At 34.3% G+C, this 20141-nt stretch overlaps 2 protein-coding genes and 1 long non-coding RNA gene across 4 annotated transcripts in view; 2 read left to right on the top strand and 1 right to left on the bottom strand.

Annotated features, from left to right (window-relative positions):
- LOC136809397 (sialin-like) overlaps positions 1-20141 on the top strand; it is a 151809-nt gene that overhangs the window by 28593 nt on the left and 103075 nt on the right. The gene's annotated exons all lie outside the window — the stretch shown is intronic.
- LOC136809393 (vesicle transport protein SFT2B-like) lies at positions 1171-19294 on the top strand. Of its 2 annotated transcripts, none has more exons than XM_067065918.1 (9): positions 1171-1225; positions 15548-15644; positions 16001-16087; positions 16294-16370; positions 16719-16800; positions 17237-17272; positions 17741-17799; positions 17970-17999; positions 18426-19294. In XM_067065918.1, exons 2-9 carry the CDS (start codon positions 15585-15587, stop codon positions 18463-18465), a joined length of 471 nt encoding a protein of 156 aa, XP_066922019.1. In that variant the 5' UTR covers positions 1171-1225; positions 15548-15584; the 3' UTR covers positions 18466-19294. The 2 variants fall into 2 exon arrangements, with proteins under 2 accessions (XP_066922019.1, XP_066922018.1); XM_067065917.1 differs by having other exon boundaries at positions 15983-16087.
- On the bottom strand, positions 4477-5976 carry LOC136809391 (uncharacterized). The gene is made up of 3 exons (XR_010846973.1): positions 5589-5976; positions 5101-5135; positions 4477-4655 (listed from the first exon to the last, which is right to left on the bottom strand). It is a non-coding gene; the product is annotated as an uncharacterized lncRNA (long non-coding RNA).

Genomic DNA, 20141 nt, shown 5'->3' with positions numbered 1-20141 from the left:
CAGGTTGATCGCAACCCTGGTGATGCTGGCTTATTGATGGGTGTAATACAGCATTTACCCATGAACTTTTCGCTTCAGGAAAGCGCAGGTTGATCGCAACCCTGGTGATGCTGACTTATTGATGGGTTTTTACAGCATTAACCCATGAACCATACTTTTTAAGATTTTGTATTATATTTTGTTTTCTCCTTCTTGTTATATGTTTTCTCTTATTCACTAATTCTTAATGGAGTGAATTTTTTTATCTGTCTAATGAATAATGAAATTTTGCCGTATCAAATATTTTTTGCTACGCAACGGTAAACAGAACATCAAATTCCCCTTGCCTAATAGCGTATTTAGGAGCATGATATCAAAAATTTGCCGTGAGCTAAGGTGCCCTACAAAGTGACACAATTCACTACCCCGGCCCGGCCACGACCCTTGACATGGCCCGTAGAATTCTCAGGCCTCTTCGGGCCATGTTCGGGCCTCCTTTTTCATAACGCTTTTAAGCCTGTCTGGCTGGGTCCATTGAGTCTAATCTAAGTACGTGTAGGTGCGAAGTTACTGAATTCTATAAATCTTTTCTCTTATAGATTAACGATTTTTTTGGCAAATTGAATAAATTTTTAAGGCAAATATGAAACATGCAAGATAAAAAAAGGTGGCAAGACTTATATAAAATGTAAACTGATCAAACTATACCTATACTATAACAAAAATTTTCTGGAATGGCCCAGTCAGTTGGTTGCAGTTGGCTTGGCTGGGAAAGAGAGTCTTTTTAGAAAAATAGGAAGATGCTCCAAAGATTAAAGCTGTAAAATAAATATAGAATGGTCTTGTATGAAAGTCATCTTTCTTCTAAAACATCAAACCTCGCGCTGCTCTTTGTATAACTTGAAGTGCATGCATTTTTATGATTGTGCGCTGATATCCTTCTTTTTTTCTTCTACAGTTCTAGAAAAGGGTAAATTTGGACGCCATCTTCTTATTTCGCGCCAGTTTGCCTGCTTCTAGATTGTTGTTTTCCTTTCTAATTTGTACGCGGCTATCACGATTTCAAAGACATGTAGAGCTACTTGTATAGCTTGCTGTTGTAGTTCAAAAGCTGTGCTCTAATTTAGGTTAAACTTTGCCGCGCTTGTTGAAAGTAAATGGAATCCGACAACCCGTTATTTTGTTCCGATAAAACTGCTTTTTTAAATCAGGAAGAAAAGCCAACCTCATCAAAAAAGGTCTAAAAGTAAGTATATATTTGGTATTTTTAATGCTTTCATTTCCCTCTAATGTTTAATTTGTCTGATTTATCTCTAGCATGAATCTTTTTATCAATCAAAGTGATTATTATTTGGCTGATGTATGTTTGAAAATGATTATTTATTTCCTAAACTAAACCAGGCGTAGTAAATCGATATAATCAATAATCTTGAGTAATCGATAAATAATCGATAAGTAATCGATGGATTGGATATCGATTAAGCGATAGAATCGATAGGTAATCAGACCTTCAAAAAATCTTGAGTATCGATATCAGTCAGTATAGACTTAAACTCGTATATCAAGATTACGGGATTTCGAGTGCGGGCCGATTTTCAGCAGTTTCAGTTTCGATTTCAAGCAGACATCTTAGCAACGAAGTACTCGCCCATAGTTACGGAGGTTTGTGCAAAATTCCAAACATAGAAACAAATTTTAAACCACTTTAGCGAAAAGGAAATAAAAAAACACAACTTTTGTATATATGTTTTATTTTTTTGCACTTTTGTTTATAATTCACGATATTCTGCTTTGTTTATTTCTACAGCAGCGACAGAAATACTCAGAAAGACTTGAGCGCTCAGCTGACACATGCGAGAAGGGGATGTGGATGAGTGATTTTTCGATTGGAATTTGTAATTATATACGCGTGCCGCATGCATGTAGTAATTAATAAAAACTAATTTAGCCAAAATCAAACTGTTGGCAAACATAACGACAAATGTAACGTCAACAAGTTACTGATGCAGTAGGTATAGTGTGGATAGGCCTATCTTTTCACAATGTTAATGGATTTTCCTCCAGACATTTAGGTGTTGAATAATTACAAAAATGTTCAAAATGCGGGAAACGATTGTCTTAACGTCACTTTCGTTATCTCATCGTTGTCTATCGTGTTTGCATGAAGAAAGTTCTGCTACAAAAAATGGCAAATGAATCTGGTACGAATTTTTAACTCTTTTTTGTATGGTGGCCCAAAATGGCCTAATGTATCATAGGTCTCGGATAAAATTTGTGATAATGTTACATTTTAAGCCATTTTGATGTATCATAATACCCCTGTCTCACAGCCCCGGTGGAACTTTTTACCACAGCGAAGACAAATATTTCTATGGAAATCTCAATGGAGAAAGAAATTATATTGTTTCAAGCGTAAAAAACGCATTTGGATTGGGATCAATTTTCGAGTGGGGATGAGATAAAATTTGATTTCCCAGTGGGGCTGCTGAATTGAGGGTATTTTTTCCACTGGGAACGAAATTTTGGACGAATTTTCCAGTGGGGCTGAGGTCCAACCGGGTCTGTGGCACAGGAATGTATAATATTTCGCCTTTTCTCTAACCTCTGAAGTTATTGGCATATCCTCTCTCTCATATACATAATTTACATGGAGTGTAAAAAAACTTCACAAAGGTGACTGAACAAAATTGCCCTGGACCGGTAAAGAGATTGAATCTAGCAATTCCTTTTACACCGGCCCTTATTACACCGCAGCCTAATTTTGGGCGTACGCCAATTAGGGCCGAAATTTGTAGAAATGGCTACTTGTGCTTCAAATTAGCCAATAATGACTGCAAAATTTACATTAGTGAGCCTGTTGAAAATTTCATCGAAAATCACTGATTTTCAAATATATTAAATATTTCACTGAAGTTTTCCATATGGATTAAAACAATGGATAATTTTCGTCTTCGAATCATACCTAAAATCCTTTAAATTGAGAAATAATGATACAAATTAACGCCGCTTTTAGGTTAAAATTGCAAAATCTTGGCCTTTTTAACGCTTTTTTTGGAAAGTGGACAAAAATGCGAAAAGGCTAAACCCCTGACGAGAAAAAATCATTTCCGGACAAATGATTTAAATAGTAAGTCAACCTTCAAGAACCGTAATTCGTAACCTTCAGCGTCTGCTTTCTTTCTCGTGTTTAAAAATGAAACGGTGAAAAACCAAAGAATTATCAATCAAATAAAAAGAAAGAACATACCCCTAATACTATAGTATGGGTTACTCTCGTGTGCCCGATTACCTTAAGTGGATAAATTTTAGCAGGGATTAGATTTAGCGAATTTGGCAAATTTTGTCAAAAATCGCCAAATTTAATCCATGCCAAAGATTCTTAAGGTAATATTACCACTTAAGGTAATAGCCGGTGGTATGTGATAAAAAATCCCAAAACTTACCTAGTAGGAATTAGATTTCACCTGTGTGTAAATTTGTTAAAAATCAGCGCTGGACGCGTAGCCTACTAGTATAAGAATTATGAAATTGTCAATATATTTTCTTTTTCAGTTACAAAAATACTAAAATATCTCACACGGGACCACGGGACGAAACGATGTAAACAATTGAAAGAATACTCAAAGCAATGAAACAACACGAACACCCTCGCGCCATCCAGGAATATTATGCTAATGGCAGCTTAAAAATGAGAACGTAAGTGATTATACATCTTGACTTGTTCCATACCCACAAACCAAATTCTTGCAAATATATTAAAGGGTAAACTTCTGTGCTTCAATGCCTCAGAGTGTTTGTGCCCGTTCCCCGTTTATTGATTGTCGAATTTAAAGCAGAAGAAAAATTTCCGGGTATAAGTTAGAACAACAATCATGGTTAAATTTTGAACAGTTGACTTGGAATTTAATAGATGGAAAAACTTCCATGGTTTGAGAGATCGCAAAATATATGTGTCAAGGTTATTTGTGTCTTTGGTACTTGAAGTTTGTCAGCCTGTTAAAAAGTAACTATCATTCTCTGTGCTATAATTTCATTACTTTTACTCCAGGACTGGTAGCTTTTATGTGGCACTGAGACAGGGGTATATTTAGAATAGAGCCTTTTTAGACTAATTACCCAGGGTACATATTTTCAACGGACAAGGCAGGCCCAGTGAGAACCCATCCATTTGAAAAAAATCGTCATCCTCTATGGAAACTTCACTTGTATGTATAAGACGAGTAATGAATCTAGTAATTCAGACTGGATCTCTGTACTATTATCGTAAAATCTATATCCACTAAAAACAGACCTTTGTTCTATTGGTTTTTATGTTCTTTTATGTCCCTTTCCTAGCGGGCTAATAAACGACTCGGACTTTTTGAGACAGAGACGTTCCCCTCGCACAAATGAAACATGTATAACAACGCTTCCATTTTTTTTCTCAGAATATTGCTTGACTTAAAGACGAAAGGCCCAAAGAACCGTCCGTGACAGACAAATATTATCGTCAAGCTGTGAAGTAAAAATTGATGATAGTGTTACCTAATTGTAATTTATCGAAAGTGTACGTAAGGTATAAAAGCTAAAAGAATAAAAGTATATCTGGCTAAAAAATATAAAAGCCAAAGGATCATTTTACAATTAGAAATATCTTTGTTTTCTTTTCGTTTTTCTTCTAGCGCCGGACTTGATTTCTAGATAGAGATAAATACAATATATAGAGTCACTCTAAAAGCACCCCGTGCTCATCACAGTAAACAGCTCCACTGGAAAATTTAACCAAATTTCATTTCATGGAAAATTAACTTTTAATTTAATTAAATCTTAATTTGAAATTCAATAGATTTATATCCCCCGTTGGGATTTCGATAGAAATTTGTCCCGAATCCCCACTTCCACCGGGATCTGTGAGACAGGGTGCTCAAAAGTACATATATCGTAGAAAAAACTATGACGTATAGCGAATAGGCCACAGGGTGAGGTATAAAATTGAATGGGGATTAAACATATTTCTCGTTTTGATGGCAGTATAACTTTGACAGTCTCAAAGTATAGTGGAATTTCGTCCGGATCTCGTATTCATGTAATTTCCTCTTCATCACGAAACTAATTGAATTTGAAAAAAGATATGACTCTTACCCCCAGTGAAGACAACGTGCTCATGTCCAATCAATCTGAAACGAATGCATTAAAGGAAAAAAAATAGAAATAGATTGACGTTTCCCAAAATCCCGAAGTCCAAATTCCACCCGGAAGCAAATTCAATTCGGCTAAATTTTAGGCCAAAATTAATTCTCACTAAAATTAATCAAAATCTTTGAAATCAACTCATCTGAACCTGGCTTTATTCCCCCACAATATATCGCAACTAAGAAGTAACGCTTTTACATCGTATATCTAACTTTACAATCGAACGTTACATAAACGTTGTGGACGTTTATGTTTATGTCAGCTGAGGTGCTGCAGGGGTGAAACAACGGGATGGTGCCTGCCCTTAAAAAACGCCTTTTCGCTACTTATTCATTCAAGATTGCACTCAAATGCATTTAAAGTCGATTTAGTATTCTCAAAGGTATTTCAATATGACACTTTTTACGAGGAAGATGTTTATCGATTACAAAACTTACGTCACAACCACGGAAAGATATTTAATTGTCATATGATATTCCATTGATAAAAATGTTTTTTTGACAAAGTCGTTAAACGCACTTAATATTACAGATTATGGTTTTAATAAAGACAAACTACAGTATTAAGCATCTATCTACATCTTGATTGATGTGTCGATGTGTCGACAAGGACGACTTCTTAATAACCGGCGAACATTTGTCGTTCACAGAGATTACGTCATACACTCGATGGTCTCTTGAGACGAAACACTGATGAACTTCAATCATCTCATTTTCTGTAGCGTTTTCAATCAACGCGTGAAGCGATTTTGTTGTTCGTTCGTAGTTGGTGTCTGAAGAGAGAGAAAAGAAGTTGGTATAGCTTTGTCTCTAATCCCGATATAGGAGTTTAAGCTTAGACTGTCAGTGATCGATTACTTTATATCGATCACATACAGTTAGGAACATTTGTCGAGTTCCTGTACGCGGCCGCAATTAAAAAAATCATAACCACGCTCATAAAAAAATTGTGTTTGTGTCTTTTTTTACCGTTTTTTGCCTAGATGATATAGCAAACATAGTAAGTATAAGCAGACTGTGCCTTTAATTAGCTGTAAAAAAAATATGCGTCTGTAGAAAATTTCTTCAACTTTCAACAATGATAGAACACACCTATTTAAAAAAAATTAACCAGCGCATTTTTCATCTTTCTACTTCTTCATCTTCCATGAAGCTGTCAAAGTTAAATAGAATTAAGCACATAAGATATTCTTATAATTGTGAAATGTCATCGCGCTTTCGCTACGGTGGAGTGCATGACGTAACTCGCGCGGCAACAAACTCGCCTTCTGTTGGCTGGTCATATTTGGCGTTTTGGCGTTACCACCCTCGAAGCAGTGGGCGCCTTCGTCATTTCGCAACTCTTTCCACCATTTTAAATGAGTTAACAATAGATCCAAAAGGGCGCCCTCATCAAGAAAGATCATTTGCTTTGGTCTCCGGCTTTGGGAAGCAGTAGTGTTTTCGATGGAAAATGGTAAGAAACTTAGGTTTACAAGTGTCATTCAGTTTTTTGCTGACTGATAGAATGGCAGGATCCTGGATGGTTTCCCTAACTGACATATCGACTACATACAACCTATCGATTACTTATCAATCATGTATCGATTGTTAACAATCATCGATTACTTATCGTTCATGCATTGATTACTTATCAATTATTTACTTATCTTCGATCACGTATCGTTATCGATTATATATCGATCGTGACCGACTATTGACTACATTACCGACCCTTATAGACCTTTTTTCAAAGAGGCAACCCTGTTGAATAATTATGTAGTCCAGCCATACAAACAATGATACAGCAAAGCATAATACTGTTTCATGCATATTGTAATAATTATGCATGGGTGTATCTTTTTAGTTTTTCTGCTGGACTACATAATTATTCAACAGGGTGGCCTCTTTGAAAAAAGGTCTATTCCACCAACGAGCCCAGAAATAACGCTAATAAGGTCGGCGTAAAAAGGGCCAAGATAAGGTATTTAATGAAGTAAAGAAAATTTCTGGAATTCGCCAAATCTCATACCGATCGTATTACTTTGAATAAACGCCCGCTTTCGAATTAATAATGCTCCTCCAAAAAGGCAAACCATTCAATAACGCCCCTTCTCTAAATAAACCGGTAACTTTGTTTTTTTTAAACTTTTATATGTTAACCCTTTCAGAGGGTTTGAGAATGCTTCAGCCAAAATTTACAGTATCCTTATAAAAAAATGAGTGTAGTAGCTTTTCTAGACCCTATGCTACCAGGGGATTGGATTCAATTCAAAAGTACATCGAAAATTCGAGAAATCGAGAAATTTAATCTCGCAAAGGCGAAAGTTAATCCAATTAAAGTACCACTCCCTAAAATCTGATAAATAATCGATCACGAATCGATAGTTGATCGATTAACTATTTGATCGACGATTAATCAACTTTTGATCAATATGTAATCGATCAAAAGCTGTGATCAATAGCCGATCGATTTTTAATCGATACTTAATTTAATCGAAGTATAATCGATCTATAATCAATAAACAATCGATAACAAAATTGATCGATAAATAATCGAGCTTTGAAAAAATCTTGAGTATCGATTACCTATCGATTCTATCGGTTAATCGATATCTAATCCATCGATTACTTATCGATTATTTATCGATTACTCAAGATTATCGATTAGATCGATTAACTAAGCCTGGACTAAAGAAAAAAGTCAAAACATATCCATTTTGATTTTCATTTTCAAAGTACTGTCCATTCTGGTCTATTGCGTGGCCCATAGAGGCTGCCCTGTGGGGCCAAAGGCGCCAAGTATGCACCCGGTACAGTGACAAGCCGTTACTATAGCAACCCTGACCCTACCTAACTAACTGTTAGTTCTGGTTAGTTAATCAATTCCAAACAACAAAACCCCCGGAAACACAGATTCTGAGGTGACTATCAGCGATCCATGGATAAGAAAATAAAAAAAAAAAAATGAAGGTAACTTTGGGCAATTCGATATAACTCACTCCTATACGGCTCCTATACATGCGTGCTCATATCTTCATGAAGAAAGTGAAAGAAGTCTTTGTCAGTGAGGCTGGAATTTCGATTTTTGAGGATTATGATTTTACCAGCTTTTTAGCGATTTTTGCCTCGCTAACCCAAATCTCGCAACCTCTTTACCTTAAGGAAGATCGAAATTAGAGTTTTTCAGCGTTCCGAAAAAAATGCAAAGCAGAAATTCTTTTATCTTCACAGGATCGATTCTCAACAACAAAATACATCTTTTGGTCTTTGGGTTTGTTTCTGACGTTTTTCCTTCAAAGAATATCAATCACTTTCCTTTTTCCCTTGAGCACGCGAGAAAAAAATGATTAGCTCGCATTCTCGCGCGGGCGAATAAAGATGAGGCGGCAATCTTGAACTGAGGGTGCTTCTTGGTTTCCACCCTATTTTGCGCCCATGGTAGAATGGTCTAAATACAGGGGTATATTTCCAAATAATAAACAATGTCGTTCTGTAAGTGTTTATTTTCTGAGAGATGCAAATACCTTAAGTGGATTAAATTTCGCGTGGATTAATTTTCGCGGTTTTCGCGATTTTTGGCCGTTTTCGCGAAATTTTGTCCACGCGAAATATTTAAAATCTAAAAATTGGCCAAAACCTCTAGGAAAATGAAAGAAATCGGGTGAAAAAGAGGCTGATTCGCGAAATTTTGTCCACGCGAAATTTTTAGATTCTTGATTCGCGAAAAAAAGTCCACGCGAAAATTTATCCACTTAAGGTAGTATATTGAATATTATTAACTTATTTATTTAAGTATTTTTTAGCCCAAATTTAAATATCTGGTTAAATAAAAAAACAAATGATAGCAGTTTTGTTTTTCCTCAAGCCCCCGGGAAAAGTTTTTTTGCCGACTTAGCTATTTTACAAATTTCGGAAAAGAACTCCCATAGGAATTCCGATACATAACCCGATTGGTTAATTTCGGCGGAACGGCTTCAAGAAAGTCATAATGGCAGATAATTTTAAAAGTTTCTGAGGAAATGTGTGTAATTTATCGATGTTGATGGCTTATTGATTCTTTAAAGAAAAAAGATAACAGGTATAGCTTTTTCTAATCCTGGAATATCGAGGTTCCAGCTACACTGTTTGTCAGTATATGTGGTGTCAGTATGTCGAGTATGTGTATTGTTTTTGAACTTATGGAATCTTTTGAATGATGTGTTTTTATAATTACTATGTATTTGTGTACTTCATTTGTACACCCATAAAATATTTGAGCATAATTAATTTCAACACTGTAAAAGAATGAATAAGGGGTGTGCTTGGTTACATATATATTTTTTGCTTCAAAGTGATAGATTAAAATTTGGTTATCAAGAATAACTTATCCATTTATGAGAGGTATGTAGTCTATATCTATAATTTAGTTTTGATATACAGATATGTGCCGATGTGCTTTCTATGGAATTGTTTAGCCAAAATGAAAGGCTCTGTCAGAAAATCCTTTAATGACTAATCTAAGATATTTTTTGTTTAATTTGGACCAAATGGAGCAAATAGAACCACGGGGGTAGTAGGGTTGCGAGCTGACGGGGGAGGGGTGCCACCCAACTTTCAACCTTCGAACCCTAACCAGGACTAAAAAGGAGAAAACAAGGAAATTTGGAATTTTACGAACCTTATTGGGACAAATTCGACCAAATTTTGATCTTTCCGGGGGAAAAGTCATTGTCTGAATTATGAGCTGTATTTAGCCACCTAAATTTTTTTCATTCATGAACCAGGGCTATAAAAGGTGTCGAGGGATACTATATATGAAATTCCTACAACATTTCCATGCAAGGCTTATAAGAACATAGCCTTTGTAAGAGCCACTTTTTTATCAAAATTCAAAGATTTGGTTGGAGTTCCCAAGCCTACATTGCCCACACTCTCAAACACTACCCCGCACACTACAATACTGCACTACCTGCTATCAGGAAACCAAAACTTGAAAAGTAAGCAAATAAAAAAGGGACAAAATTGAAAAAAATCTTTTCTTTTCTAACTAACACAATACAAATTTTTTTCAATGTCCTGGGCCACGCGATGGACCATGAAGGACATCATTTGGAAAAAGGAAAGAGAAAATAAATTTTTTTATTTTTTTTTTAATTTGTTTTTAGTTTCACTTTGAAAAATGAAATAAAAAGTAATTCATTTTGCATTTCATTTAATTTTTTAAAAAACGGGTTGGCTCTAATGGGCCACCATGCTGATGTTACGATAGATATTAAAAAAGATTCCTCCTTTTTGTGCCTTTTTTTGAATTGAAGGAAAAAGTTAAAGGTCGTTCGTAAAAAATTGTTTGGTTCCCGTCACCCGACCGACCGTGATTTCTACTGAAGAATTAGAGTCGGAGAGTCGGAAACCATTTTTCCTGACAGCTGAAACTCAACCATCACCCTCCATGTTTTCTTTTTTGAGAAAACAAACCAGCGGAGCTTTTGTAAAGTGAAAAAGAGGCTTAGGGCGATCAAACGTTTGTTTACCACCCTTTTCTAAGGAAAATTCTGCCCTCTTGGACTGTTTCGTTCAAACAGAAAATATTTTTCGCCCAACCGACCGACCGACCCACTTTTTGATGGTTGGAATGACGGGATTTTTTACGAGCGGCCATATTTTCCATATTTTTAGAACAAAGACAAACTCAGGAGGTAAGGTAAATTGCATTTTGACTGCTTTTAACCATTTTTCTAATACAAAATAATTTCAAACTTGACTTTGCTGCCCTTCTTGTTGTTTTATAAATTATACATTCACTTAGCACTGTAGAGGTACTAGGGTTGCAAGCTGACGGGATGCCGCCCGACTTTCAAACTTTGGGACCTTACCGGTACTAAAAAGGAGAAAACAGGAAAATTTTGGGAATTTTATGACCCTTAGCGGGACAAATTTGACCAATTTTGACCAAATTTTGACCAAATTTCAATCTTTCAGGGGGTAGGTAAAAAGTTGAAATTTTCCTATTTTTCTGACCCTTAGCGGGACTGAAATTTGATTTTTTGATTTCTTCAACCCTTAGCGGGACTTTGGAAGTCCAAAAAAGGTACCCTTAAGGGCGGAACATACCATACCCTCCATTTGCCTAAGTGCCCCCCCCACCCGGGACGGTAGATGACCGATGTTGTTATTTCTATCTGAAACCTTGCCTTGATTACTACCGTGAACCAGTCAGGACCTCATTTCACTTTATCGATATTACGCAAACGGCAGTGTGTGCTAAATAATCTTGGTCTCACTTTCGATTTCAACGTAGGTCTTAGCAACAGGGCGCGCGGACATAGCAAAAGGTAGCTGGGTAGAAAAATCTAAACCTAGAATTCAAAAAAAATACCGATCATCGTATAGAGCACTAAAAAATACTTGAATATAAATAAAAATAATAAAATACTTCACTTCACTGTTTAGTTTGTTCTACCTTGGATTATAACTGAAAATATCTTCAAAAAACCTTTGTCCGCTATCAGCCCGCGCGGTAATCTTTGCCCGCTTCAATTCTTAGATAATGAATAAGAGAGGTGCTCGCGGGCGATAGATTTATGTTTACTTATCTGGTATATTTTAGTGGTATTTATCCAATGAAAAGGATGTTGACAAAATATGCATGGCGCTGACAAAATATGCACGACATTGATTATGACATCATTAAATATGTCAATGTCAATTCAACGCCTGTTAGAGAAAATAAAAGAAAATGACAAGTAATGCCACATCGCGTTTTTGATCTCCCGAAGCCACCATTTTCAACCTGTCACCCTTTTTAGTAACAACCATTGATTTTTAGCACATTTTCATAAACATTCTTCATTTTCTTAAAATTTTGTATTCATCAGTGTAAGAAGGGCGGAATCTCTGATGGAAACTAATTTTTTGCTGTTTAGTGGCCAGGGAGGTAAAATTTTTTGTCAATCAGTGATTTTGACTATTCTACTATTTCTAAGGCTGTTCGTGTGGCCGACTGACTGATAATTTATCTTCACTTTCGATTCTTTTGAGTTGGAAGGTTGCAAAATTGTTGGATTTTCATCCAATTCCATCCTTCGCTTCATCTGCCATCTGCCATCTTTAGTGTTATTATCTCCTCTCCTGTATTGTGAAATCCAATGACCGCGATGACGAGCTGTCTACATAAACACAACAAAAAAGCAGGCCGTTTATTTTCGATTTCCAATAGATTTGATTTCTACCGAAGTTATATTTTTGAAAATTCACTTTTCTAACTTTTTTTTGCTGGCCGTCCAACCAACTCATTTTCAGATCATTTAAATGTGTCAATTATAAGTGGCTTTTTTGTTTACTTGACCTGTAAGTGTGATGTATACAGTATTGTCAGACTGAAGTGAAATGACTCCACCCAAAACTTTTACCTGTTTTTATCCGTAACTATTTTTTTCACTGCCTAATCTTTTTTTTAAGTCAATTTAAATATTATATTGTCAAGCTTTGGCTTAATATGGACCATTTGTTTCCAATTTTTCGTTTCTCAACACTTATGTCAAAGCATTCTAAACTGATGGTATGTATTGTGTAATTTCATATTTTGTCAAATAGAACAATCAACTGAAGAAACACGCAATGATTTGTTTAAAAAACGACAATGTTTTTTGCAAGCTCAGCTTTCTTTTCATAAAGATTCAGACCTCACTTTTTTACACTGTCAATCTGGAATCTGGCTTTCAATATAAAAATACAGTCAACTAACTTATAGTCAACTAATTAAAAATTTTGTTTTGGGAAAAAGAAAAAAAAATGGGGCTATTAAAGTTTGTTCTTTAGAAAAATGTTAAGAACTGTTTGACCTTTACTTGTTTGATTCATCATCATTTATCTAAATGGATTTTTTTCAATAGCCTAACAATGCCTAGAGGGGTAAAAAAAGAAAATTTACCTTCAAAAGTTTGTGTGACTTGCGAAAGACCTTTCACTTGGCGTAAAAAGTGGGAAAAATGTTGGGATGAGGTGACAACATGTAGTAAGACTTGTAATGCAAAAAGAAAAGAAAAAAATACAGCAAAGCAAAGGAATGAACGGTGTAATAAAGAGGATAAGATCAATGAACAGAATCAAAGTCAACTCAGCGACATCGATGAACAATTAAAAAAGGTTTATGCTGATTCAGCCTCAGCTACAAACAATGATGTTGTTGATGAACTTACTGATAGTCTAAGTATGGTAGAATTGCTTCAGAAAAGCGATAAAGAAATCCCTGAAGAAGAAAACTCAAATCATATTGAAGATCAAGTTGCTCAGAAAAAAGCACTTCGTAAAGCTGAAAAGAAACGTAAGAAAGAAGAACGTAGAGCTCAACTTGATGGAAGAGGAGAAAAAACTGGTCAAAAACAATGTGATGTGTGTAAAAAAAATGTTGATTTGTTGATAAGGTGTAAAATTGATGAAAGTCAACAATGGAATATGGTTTGTGGAAAATGTTGGAATGATGTCAGTGGAGGTGTTGTGGATGGTGATGCTTCACATCCTCATTACAATTATGGAGGCCTCTGGAAAAATAGGAGATAGCTCATATTGCTTTTTGAAAAAAATTAGTTGAGTTGTATTTAATATCTTTACCCTTAAAATCTGTGACATAATGGTGATAGCAATGTATGTTCTAGACTTTAGCACCTCCCTCATATAAGTTCGATACCCTCAGAATTCCTGGTTTATTCTTTCCTCAAAATGATATTTTCTTTTCATTTATACTTTTTCTTTTATCAGTGTAAATTAAAGGGGAAAACTGCATATTGAAAAAAAATGTTTACATACAGAAGCAGTACATGTGGCAATCTATATATTAATAGCGATGCTTTGTGTGTCTGTGTGTCACCACTTTCTTTTTCGCTTTGTTTGTGTTTTAAAATTATGACTTTTAGTCTCTTGCTCCACAAATTTGTTCTATTGGATTCGCGCCATTTGCTTTGTTTTCGATTAAGTTTGTTTTGATTGACAGATCGAATAGAGCTTTAGACTTTATTCAGCGTTTGTTTTGAAATTTAAGGCCCATCTACATTTAGTAATTTTAATTTCTGCCCAGCTTTGCCCGATCCTGTTTTTCTCCCTTTTGTTTGAAATGTTTTCGAATGTATTTAACGATCGTATTTATTAAATTTATTTTCAAAACAAAACAAGTTTTTTTTATAGAAAAGAACATTTCAAATGTAAATCAAAACATAAAAATCGAAAAGTTTGTCGAACAATAACATCATTCAAAGGGCGAAATAAGGCATAAGAAAAAATGTGTTCACCTCTTTCTAAATATAAAAACATTCAAGTGGTTGATACTGTTAAAAACCGTGTACGTCATTCTACATGTTTAAAGTCGAAAAGTTATGACAAGGGTTTAAAAAAAGCAATTTAGAATTGACTTATTTATCTTTTTAAATCTAATAAAAACAAAGTTGCACTATTCTTTGTGGCTTTCCCTCTTTTTCCTAAAGAATTGTCATTTCTACATTTCACTCCTCTTTACCATGACATTTTCTCAAATTGTTGAAAACTGGACGGCGTATTTAATGCGAGCGAGAAGCGAGAAAAAGATCTCTGGGGGAGGGTTAGAGTCAAACTTTGAAGATTATCTTTTTGTTTATTTGATCGTTTTCGCCAGCTCCAACATCCAAAGGACTTTTAGTGCGTTCAGCTACTGCTTAACCAGCGTGCGACGCCGGGTACCGGCTAGTATTATATATTTAATTTTGAATATCTTACAGTTTTCAAATTTTAGATTTTTGGATAAATCTTGAAAAAAACTGGAACCTCCTTGAATTATGTGATATTGCATTGGTATTAAATTATTGAAACTTTAAATGCTTCAGAGTTATAGTGGAACATTTTGTTTCATCACAAAACAAGATTTATCTATCCCTGCCAAATCTTATATTTCCTGCATATATATAAACATAACTTAAATGTTTGTAATTTTATAGTTTAGTTTTATAATTATATATCTAATTTTTAATTTAGTTTTTTTGGCAAATAGTATCAATGATAACGTAATAAAAGGACAGTTTATAATGCACAGTTATCAGATAATTAGTTATTCGAACCCCCCCCCCCCGTTTATTTGGCACCTAAGAGTAAATGATAATAGCATCAATGATAATCTAACATAATTATTAATAATGTATTGTTAGTTACCCTTATAAATATATACTGTTATATTTATAAATATATTTGTAAAAAACAAAACTAATTTAAACAAATTAAAATAACTATTGGGATTTAATTCCACACTATGATGGCCTTATTGAGTTGGTTTACAATCTCACCAATGGTTTAAATTTTGAATTTCATCAGCATTTTGGTCTTGAAGGTCTTTTTTTTTCTCTTTTTTTCTCTTTTTTACCCTCTTTTAGACTTGTAGAATTGCTAATATTAATTATTATTGTTTTGGTGTATAGCTCAAAATAAAAAATCAAGAAAAGAAATTATACAAAAATGAACAAAATCAAAAGAGCATTTGGACAACAGGATGATGAAGAGGGCATTGTCACTGAAGTGAGCCTACATCAAACTTCTTCTTTACCAGCAAAATCTAACATTTAATATTTTTCATGTTTATATTTATTACTATTTTGACTGTATCAACTCTTCAAAAATAGGCCCCCTTCCCGAAATAAAAATCAAGGAATATTTTATTCCCCATCATGATTTGCCAATCACTTCCTTGAATTCCCTAGAAACATTTAAACCTTCAAAAGATTTTCTTTGCTCATCGATAATGCCAATCTCTCAAAATTGCATGATGAAATATTTCTAGAAAGATATTTAATTGCATGAAAAAGTTAATTAAAATTCTATCACGTTGAAGTGATGAACCACTTTTTTCTAATTAGAACTCTTCGCTCATCCAGATCTCAGATGCCACATCATTGAGTTGGTCAACAAGGATCAAATGCTTTGCATTCTGTTTCATTATGGGTGTACTTTGTTCAGTTCTGGTGAGTCTATACAAAGATTTCTATAGTTATCCAACCTTATGTCCTGTGTTTAACTGTATAAAAATCTATAATATGTTAAAACATTGAGAAATCAGGCTCTGGAAGTTTCTGTTGAAATTAGAATGCTCTTTTGGAAAAGCACAGATAAGCTGTATCTTCGATCAATATTGTTTCCTTAACGGCTCAATCAACTTTTGTTTATTCAGGGTGCATTACTACTCTGGAGGAATATCAGGATCTTTGCTGCTTTGTACGCCGTTGGAGCCATCTTTTCATTGTCAAGGTAAAAATTATGTTTATATTGGTGATTTTCCTATAAAATGTTTGAAAAAGAAATGCTTATAGGTAATTTCAATGGTCAATAAGCAAAGAACTTTTAAAAGAGAAATATAATGATTTGCTGCAAGATATTTTTTCATTCCTTTTTTTCTCTTATAACTTTGGGAAGGCCCTCCTAACTCTCCAGTTCATACCTATTTATATTACCTATGAAAAACTAAAAAATAATCTTTAGTTTTATGCTTTAAACTATTTCTTTTTTTGTCCGTTTGGTTCGTTAGACTTTAGAACGCCATGGAATTTACTTAATAGCTTTTCTAACTAAGCTAGACAAATTTATTTTTCATACTAGCACATTGTTTTTGGTTGGACCAGCAAAACAGATCAAAAATATGTTCAAAGAAAAAAGAATTATCGCTACTATCATCATGCTGGTATGTTGTCTTCTATTTTTTGATGTTGTGATAAAGATGAGAGCTTATACAAGTCCTTGATAAGTACGCAAGGTCTCATTTCAGAGAATCTTTGAGCTTGATTGATACAAGCATGTCATTTAATCAATTCACGGGTTGCAGAACTAAGTCTTAAGTCACTCAATAAATTTCGTCGTTGTCAAAGTAGAACGATTTTGAAATTTGCCCATCCGCCTTGACAACGAGGTTATGTGTTTGCTACATAACCTACATTGTTTTTATTGGTAAAATAATAACCAAGTTGTAAAGCAAGTAACATGGGAATTAAATCACATGAACTTTTTCCGAGTAATCACATCCAGCGAATTTGTGATTCCATGATTTCTTCGGTTTTCTCATAGATCTGTGATTGAGACTTGTCACTCACTTTTTGTATTCTAATCTTTTTTGTTTTTAGGTATCATTAGTGCTCACACTTTGTGCAGCATTCTGGGTAAGTCTTAGATTATTTTTGTAGCAATCCTTTTGGTGGCTATTCGGTTTATCACTTTAATGCCCTTTTTCAACTATTCATGATATGCACCACTGCAATGACTTCACGAAATTATGCAACTTTCCTGTTTTTGTTCCACCCAACACGTCACTTTTTCTATTGTTTAAGTGACGTATTGGGTGGAAAATTTTAAAAGTTCTCAGAAGACTCTCCAGTGGTGCATATCATGAATACGCTATTGCAAGAATTTTATTTGAATCGCGATATGTATTCTACCTTCCACCACATTTAAACCCAACAGCTGATTGGTTGCAAGTGACGTATTGAATGATATTCTGTCACTTACAACCAATCAGCTATTGGGTCTATGATGTAATGTCAGAAGTCATTGCAATGATGTATATTATGAATACAATAAGTCAAGCATTTTATTATGTTTTGAAATTTTTACTTAATTCTATTTTTCAGTGGAAGAAGAATTTATTGGCTTTAATTTTTTGTATCATTCAATATTTGGCTATGACCTGGTAATTATGTCTTTCTTTCTGTCTTTAATCTGGTTTATTCGAAAGTAGTATTCTGGTGTACAGATAAATTGATGTTCACTTATTCTCTTATTTATGCAAGTTCTTTTAGGTTTTATAGAACTTTTACTAAAGTTCTAAATTTTTATCTTTATTCTGTTTTGTTTTCTTAGGTACGCCCTATCATACATTCCCTTTGCAAGGTAAGAGCTCTATTGTCCATAAACTCTTGAAAGTACAAAGCTTAGTTTTAAGCCAATGGGGGTAAATTGGGGTGGTTTGTGATACGGGGGTGTCAGAAAGTATCAAATTTGAAGGTCGAATCGTAATATATGATAAAGGCACGGGGCGTCCGCCAAAGGTTTAATTGAGCGATGGCGTGAGTGCCAAAAGCCAGGGGTCCCGGATCGAATCCGCGCTCCTTCCAATGTTCTGTTCAGCTCATAAATAACCGAGCGAGTTATCTGTCTATCTAAAGCTATCATTAAAACTCCCCATTTAATGAAATTATCCCAAATTGTTTTGAAATAGGAAGCCCCTTTCAATTAAAAAGGGGAGAGTAAACGAGTTACGCGATAATTTTCTATAATCCCATGATGTTGAAACTCTTTTCCATTCTTCACGTTCAGGGATGCTGTGAAGAAATGTTTTGCTTCATGTATGGGTTGAGATTGTAACTCGACACGCTAGCAATTCTTTAATTTGCAAGAAAGTTTAATTTCTGAGCTACTTCGATTCGATAATGTATGGATGTATTCATCAAGAAAGAAAGTGGCCATTCATATCCAGCTTCGTTTGACGTTAAAAACAAACAGTCATTTCTTACATAGAGTGAAAATTATTGAACGATGGGGCATGTTTGTTGTTCGACGGTCAGGTTTCCGAGAAAAAAAATGTAAATAAGTTTTCTTTAAAAATGTACGGGTGGTTAAGTTGAGTAAGGATTCGAGAAACTGCAGTAGACTTTCAAATTTCAACGAAATTCATCGTATAACTTTATTTTCAACATTCAAAATTTAAAATTTTACTTCTTGGGAAAGTCAAGAGTTGCAGAACAACAAATTAATGATATTGGTGCTAATTAATTTATTATGAAGAGTTGTGTGCCATCAAATGTTTACTTTATTGTTTATTGGGTGGTTATTGTGATATAATATTTTGTTTTATACGACTACTTTAATGGGATAAATCTCTGCGAAAGTTTATCCCATTAAAGTAGTTTCAGTTTCCTAAATGCTTTGAATTTACGCATCTCTTCTTTGGCATCAGAATCTTTCAGCTTTTTCACTTTCAAAATCCAAGCCCTTTATAATTCTGAATAGAAAAATTTATTAAGGGGTAGGTAGCCTGGGAGATATTTTAGTCTATATATTTTGGTGTTAGCTTTTTTCAGTTCCTTTTTGTAAATTTATAATTGTTAGTTTTTTTATTTCTTTAAAATTTCATAAAAATATTGTTACTTTTTTATACACTAACAAAAAAAAATCCGAATTTCAAATTATACTTCTTCCATGGTTGGATCAAATGGTGCTTGGGTTTAAAGTTTTGTTGCTTCGCTTAAAACATCTCATAATGTTCAGGCTCAGCAGGTATAAAGTTAACAAAACTTTGTAAGCCATCAAATTTTCAGTTTGTATTTTTTAAGGCCGACTTGTGCGTTTCGTATGAAAGTAATAAGGGTAATAAAAAGAGAGAAAACTTCTCAATTATGGGCTAAATCTTTTATAAATCCATTCGAAGTGACCATCAGAGAATTGGAAGCAAAATATAGAGGTATAACTTTATCAGAACAGAAAAGAGGGTGTTTCGTTTTGAACAAACAAAAATCCTTGTGATTCAAAAAAGGCGTATCAAAAGTACGTGGAAACTTTACTTTTTAACATTTTAAGCCCCAGTTGGATAACTGCTGAACCTGGTCCAAATTAGCGAAAAGTATTCCCTCCGAGCTAGACTAGAGTCTATTTCTGGCTGAACTTTGCTTTCTAATAATAATTTTTGATGGTACTGACTCTAGTGAAGTAGACTAGGAGCATTTGCCGAGGTTGAAATTTATATCCAAATAACAAAAAAGTACTTGAATTTGAAAAATATAATTAAGAATGAGAAACAAACATCAATAACAGAGATTTTGAATCCCTTCTTTTCAAATAAAAACAATGCATCATTCTTTTTTTACCTTGCAAAAACAACAAAAATCTGGCGGATTGTTTTACAATTGCGTCATCCAGTCTATAAAAAGCTTTTACAATCATGGTCGAAATAGAATGAGAATTCCGGTTATTTTAACGTTTTTCAAGATTTAAAATTCTGGCGAGAAAGTCGATTTTGGGCTATCTCTTTAACTT

This window comes from Clytia hemisphaerica, unplaced genomic scaffold, assembly GCF_902728285.1.
Source record: "Clytia hemisphaerica strain Z4C2 unplaced genomic scaffold, Clytia hemisphaerica genome assembly, whole genome shotgun sequence".
NCBI lineage: Eukaryota > Metazoa > Cnidaria > Hydrozoa > Leptothecata > Clytiidae > Clytia > Clytia hemisphaerica.
The sequence above is the reverse complement of the archived record's forward strand: the minus strand, read 5'-3'. Positions and strand labels throughout refer to the sequence as shown.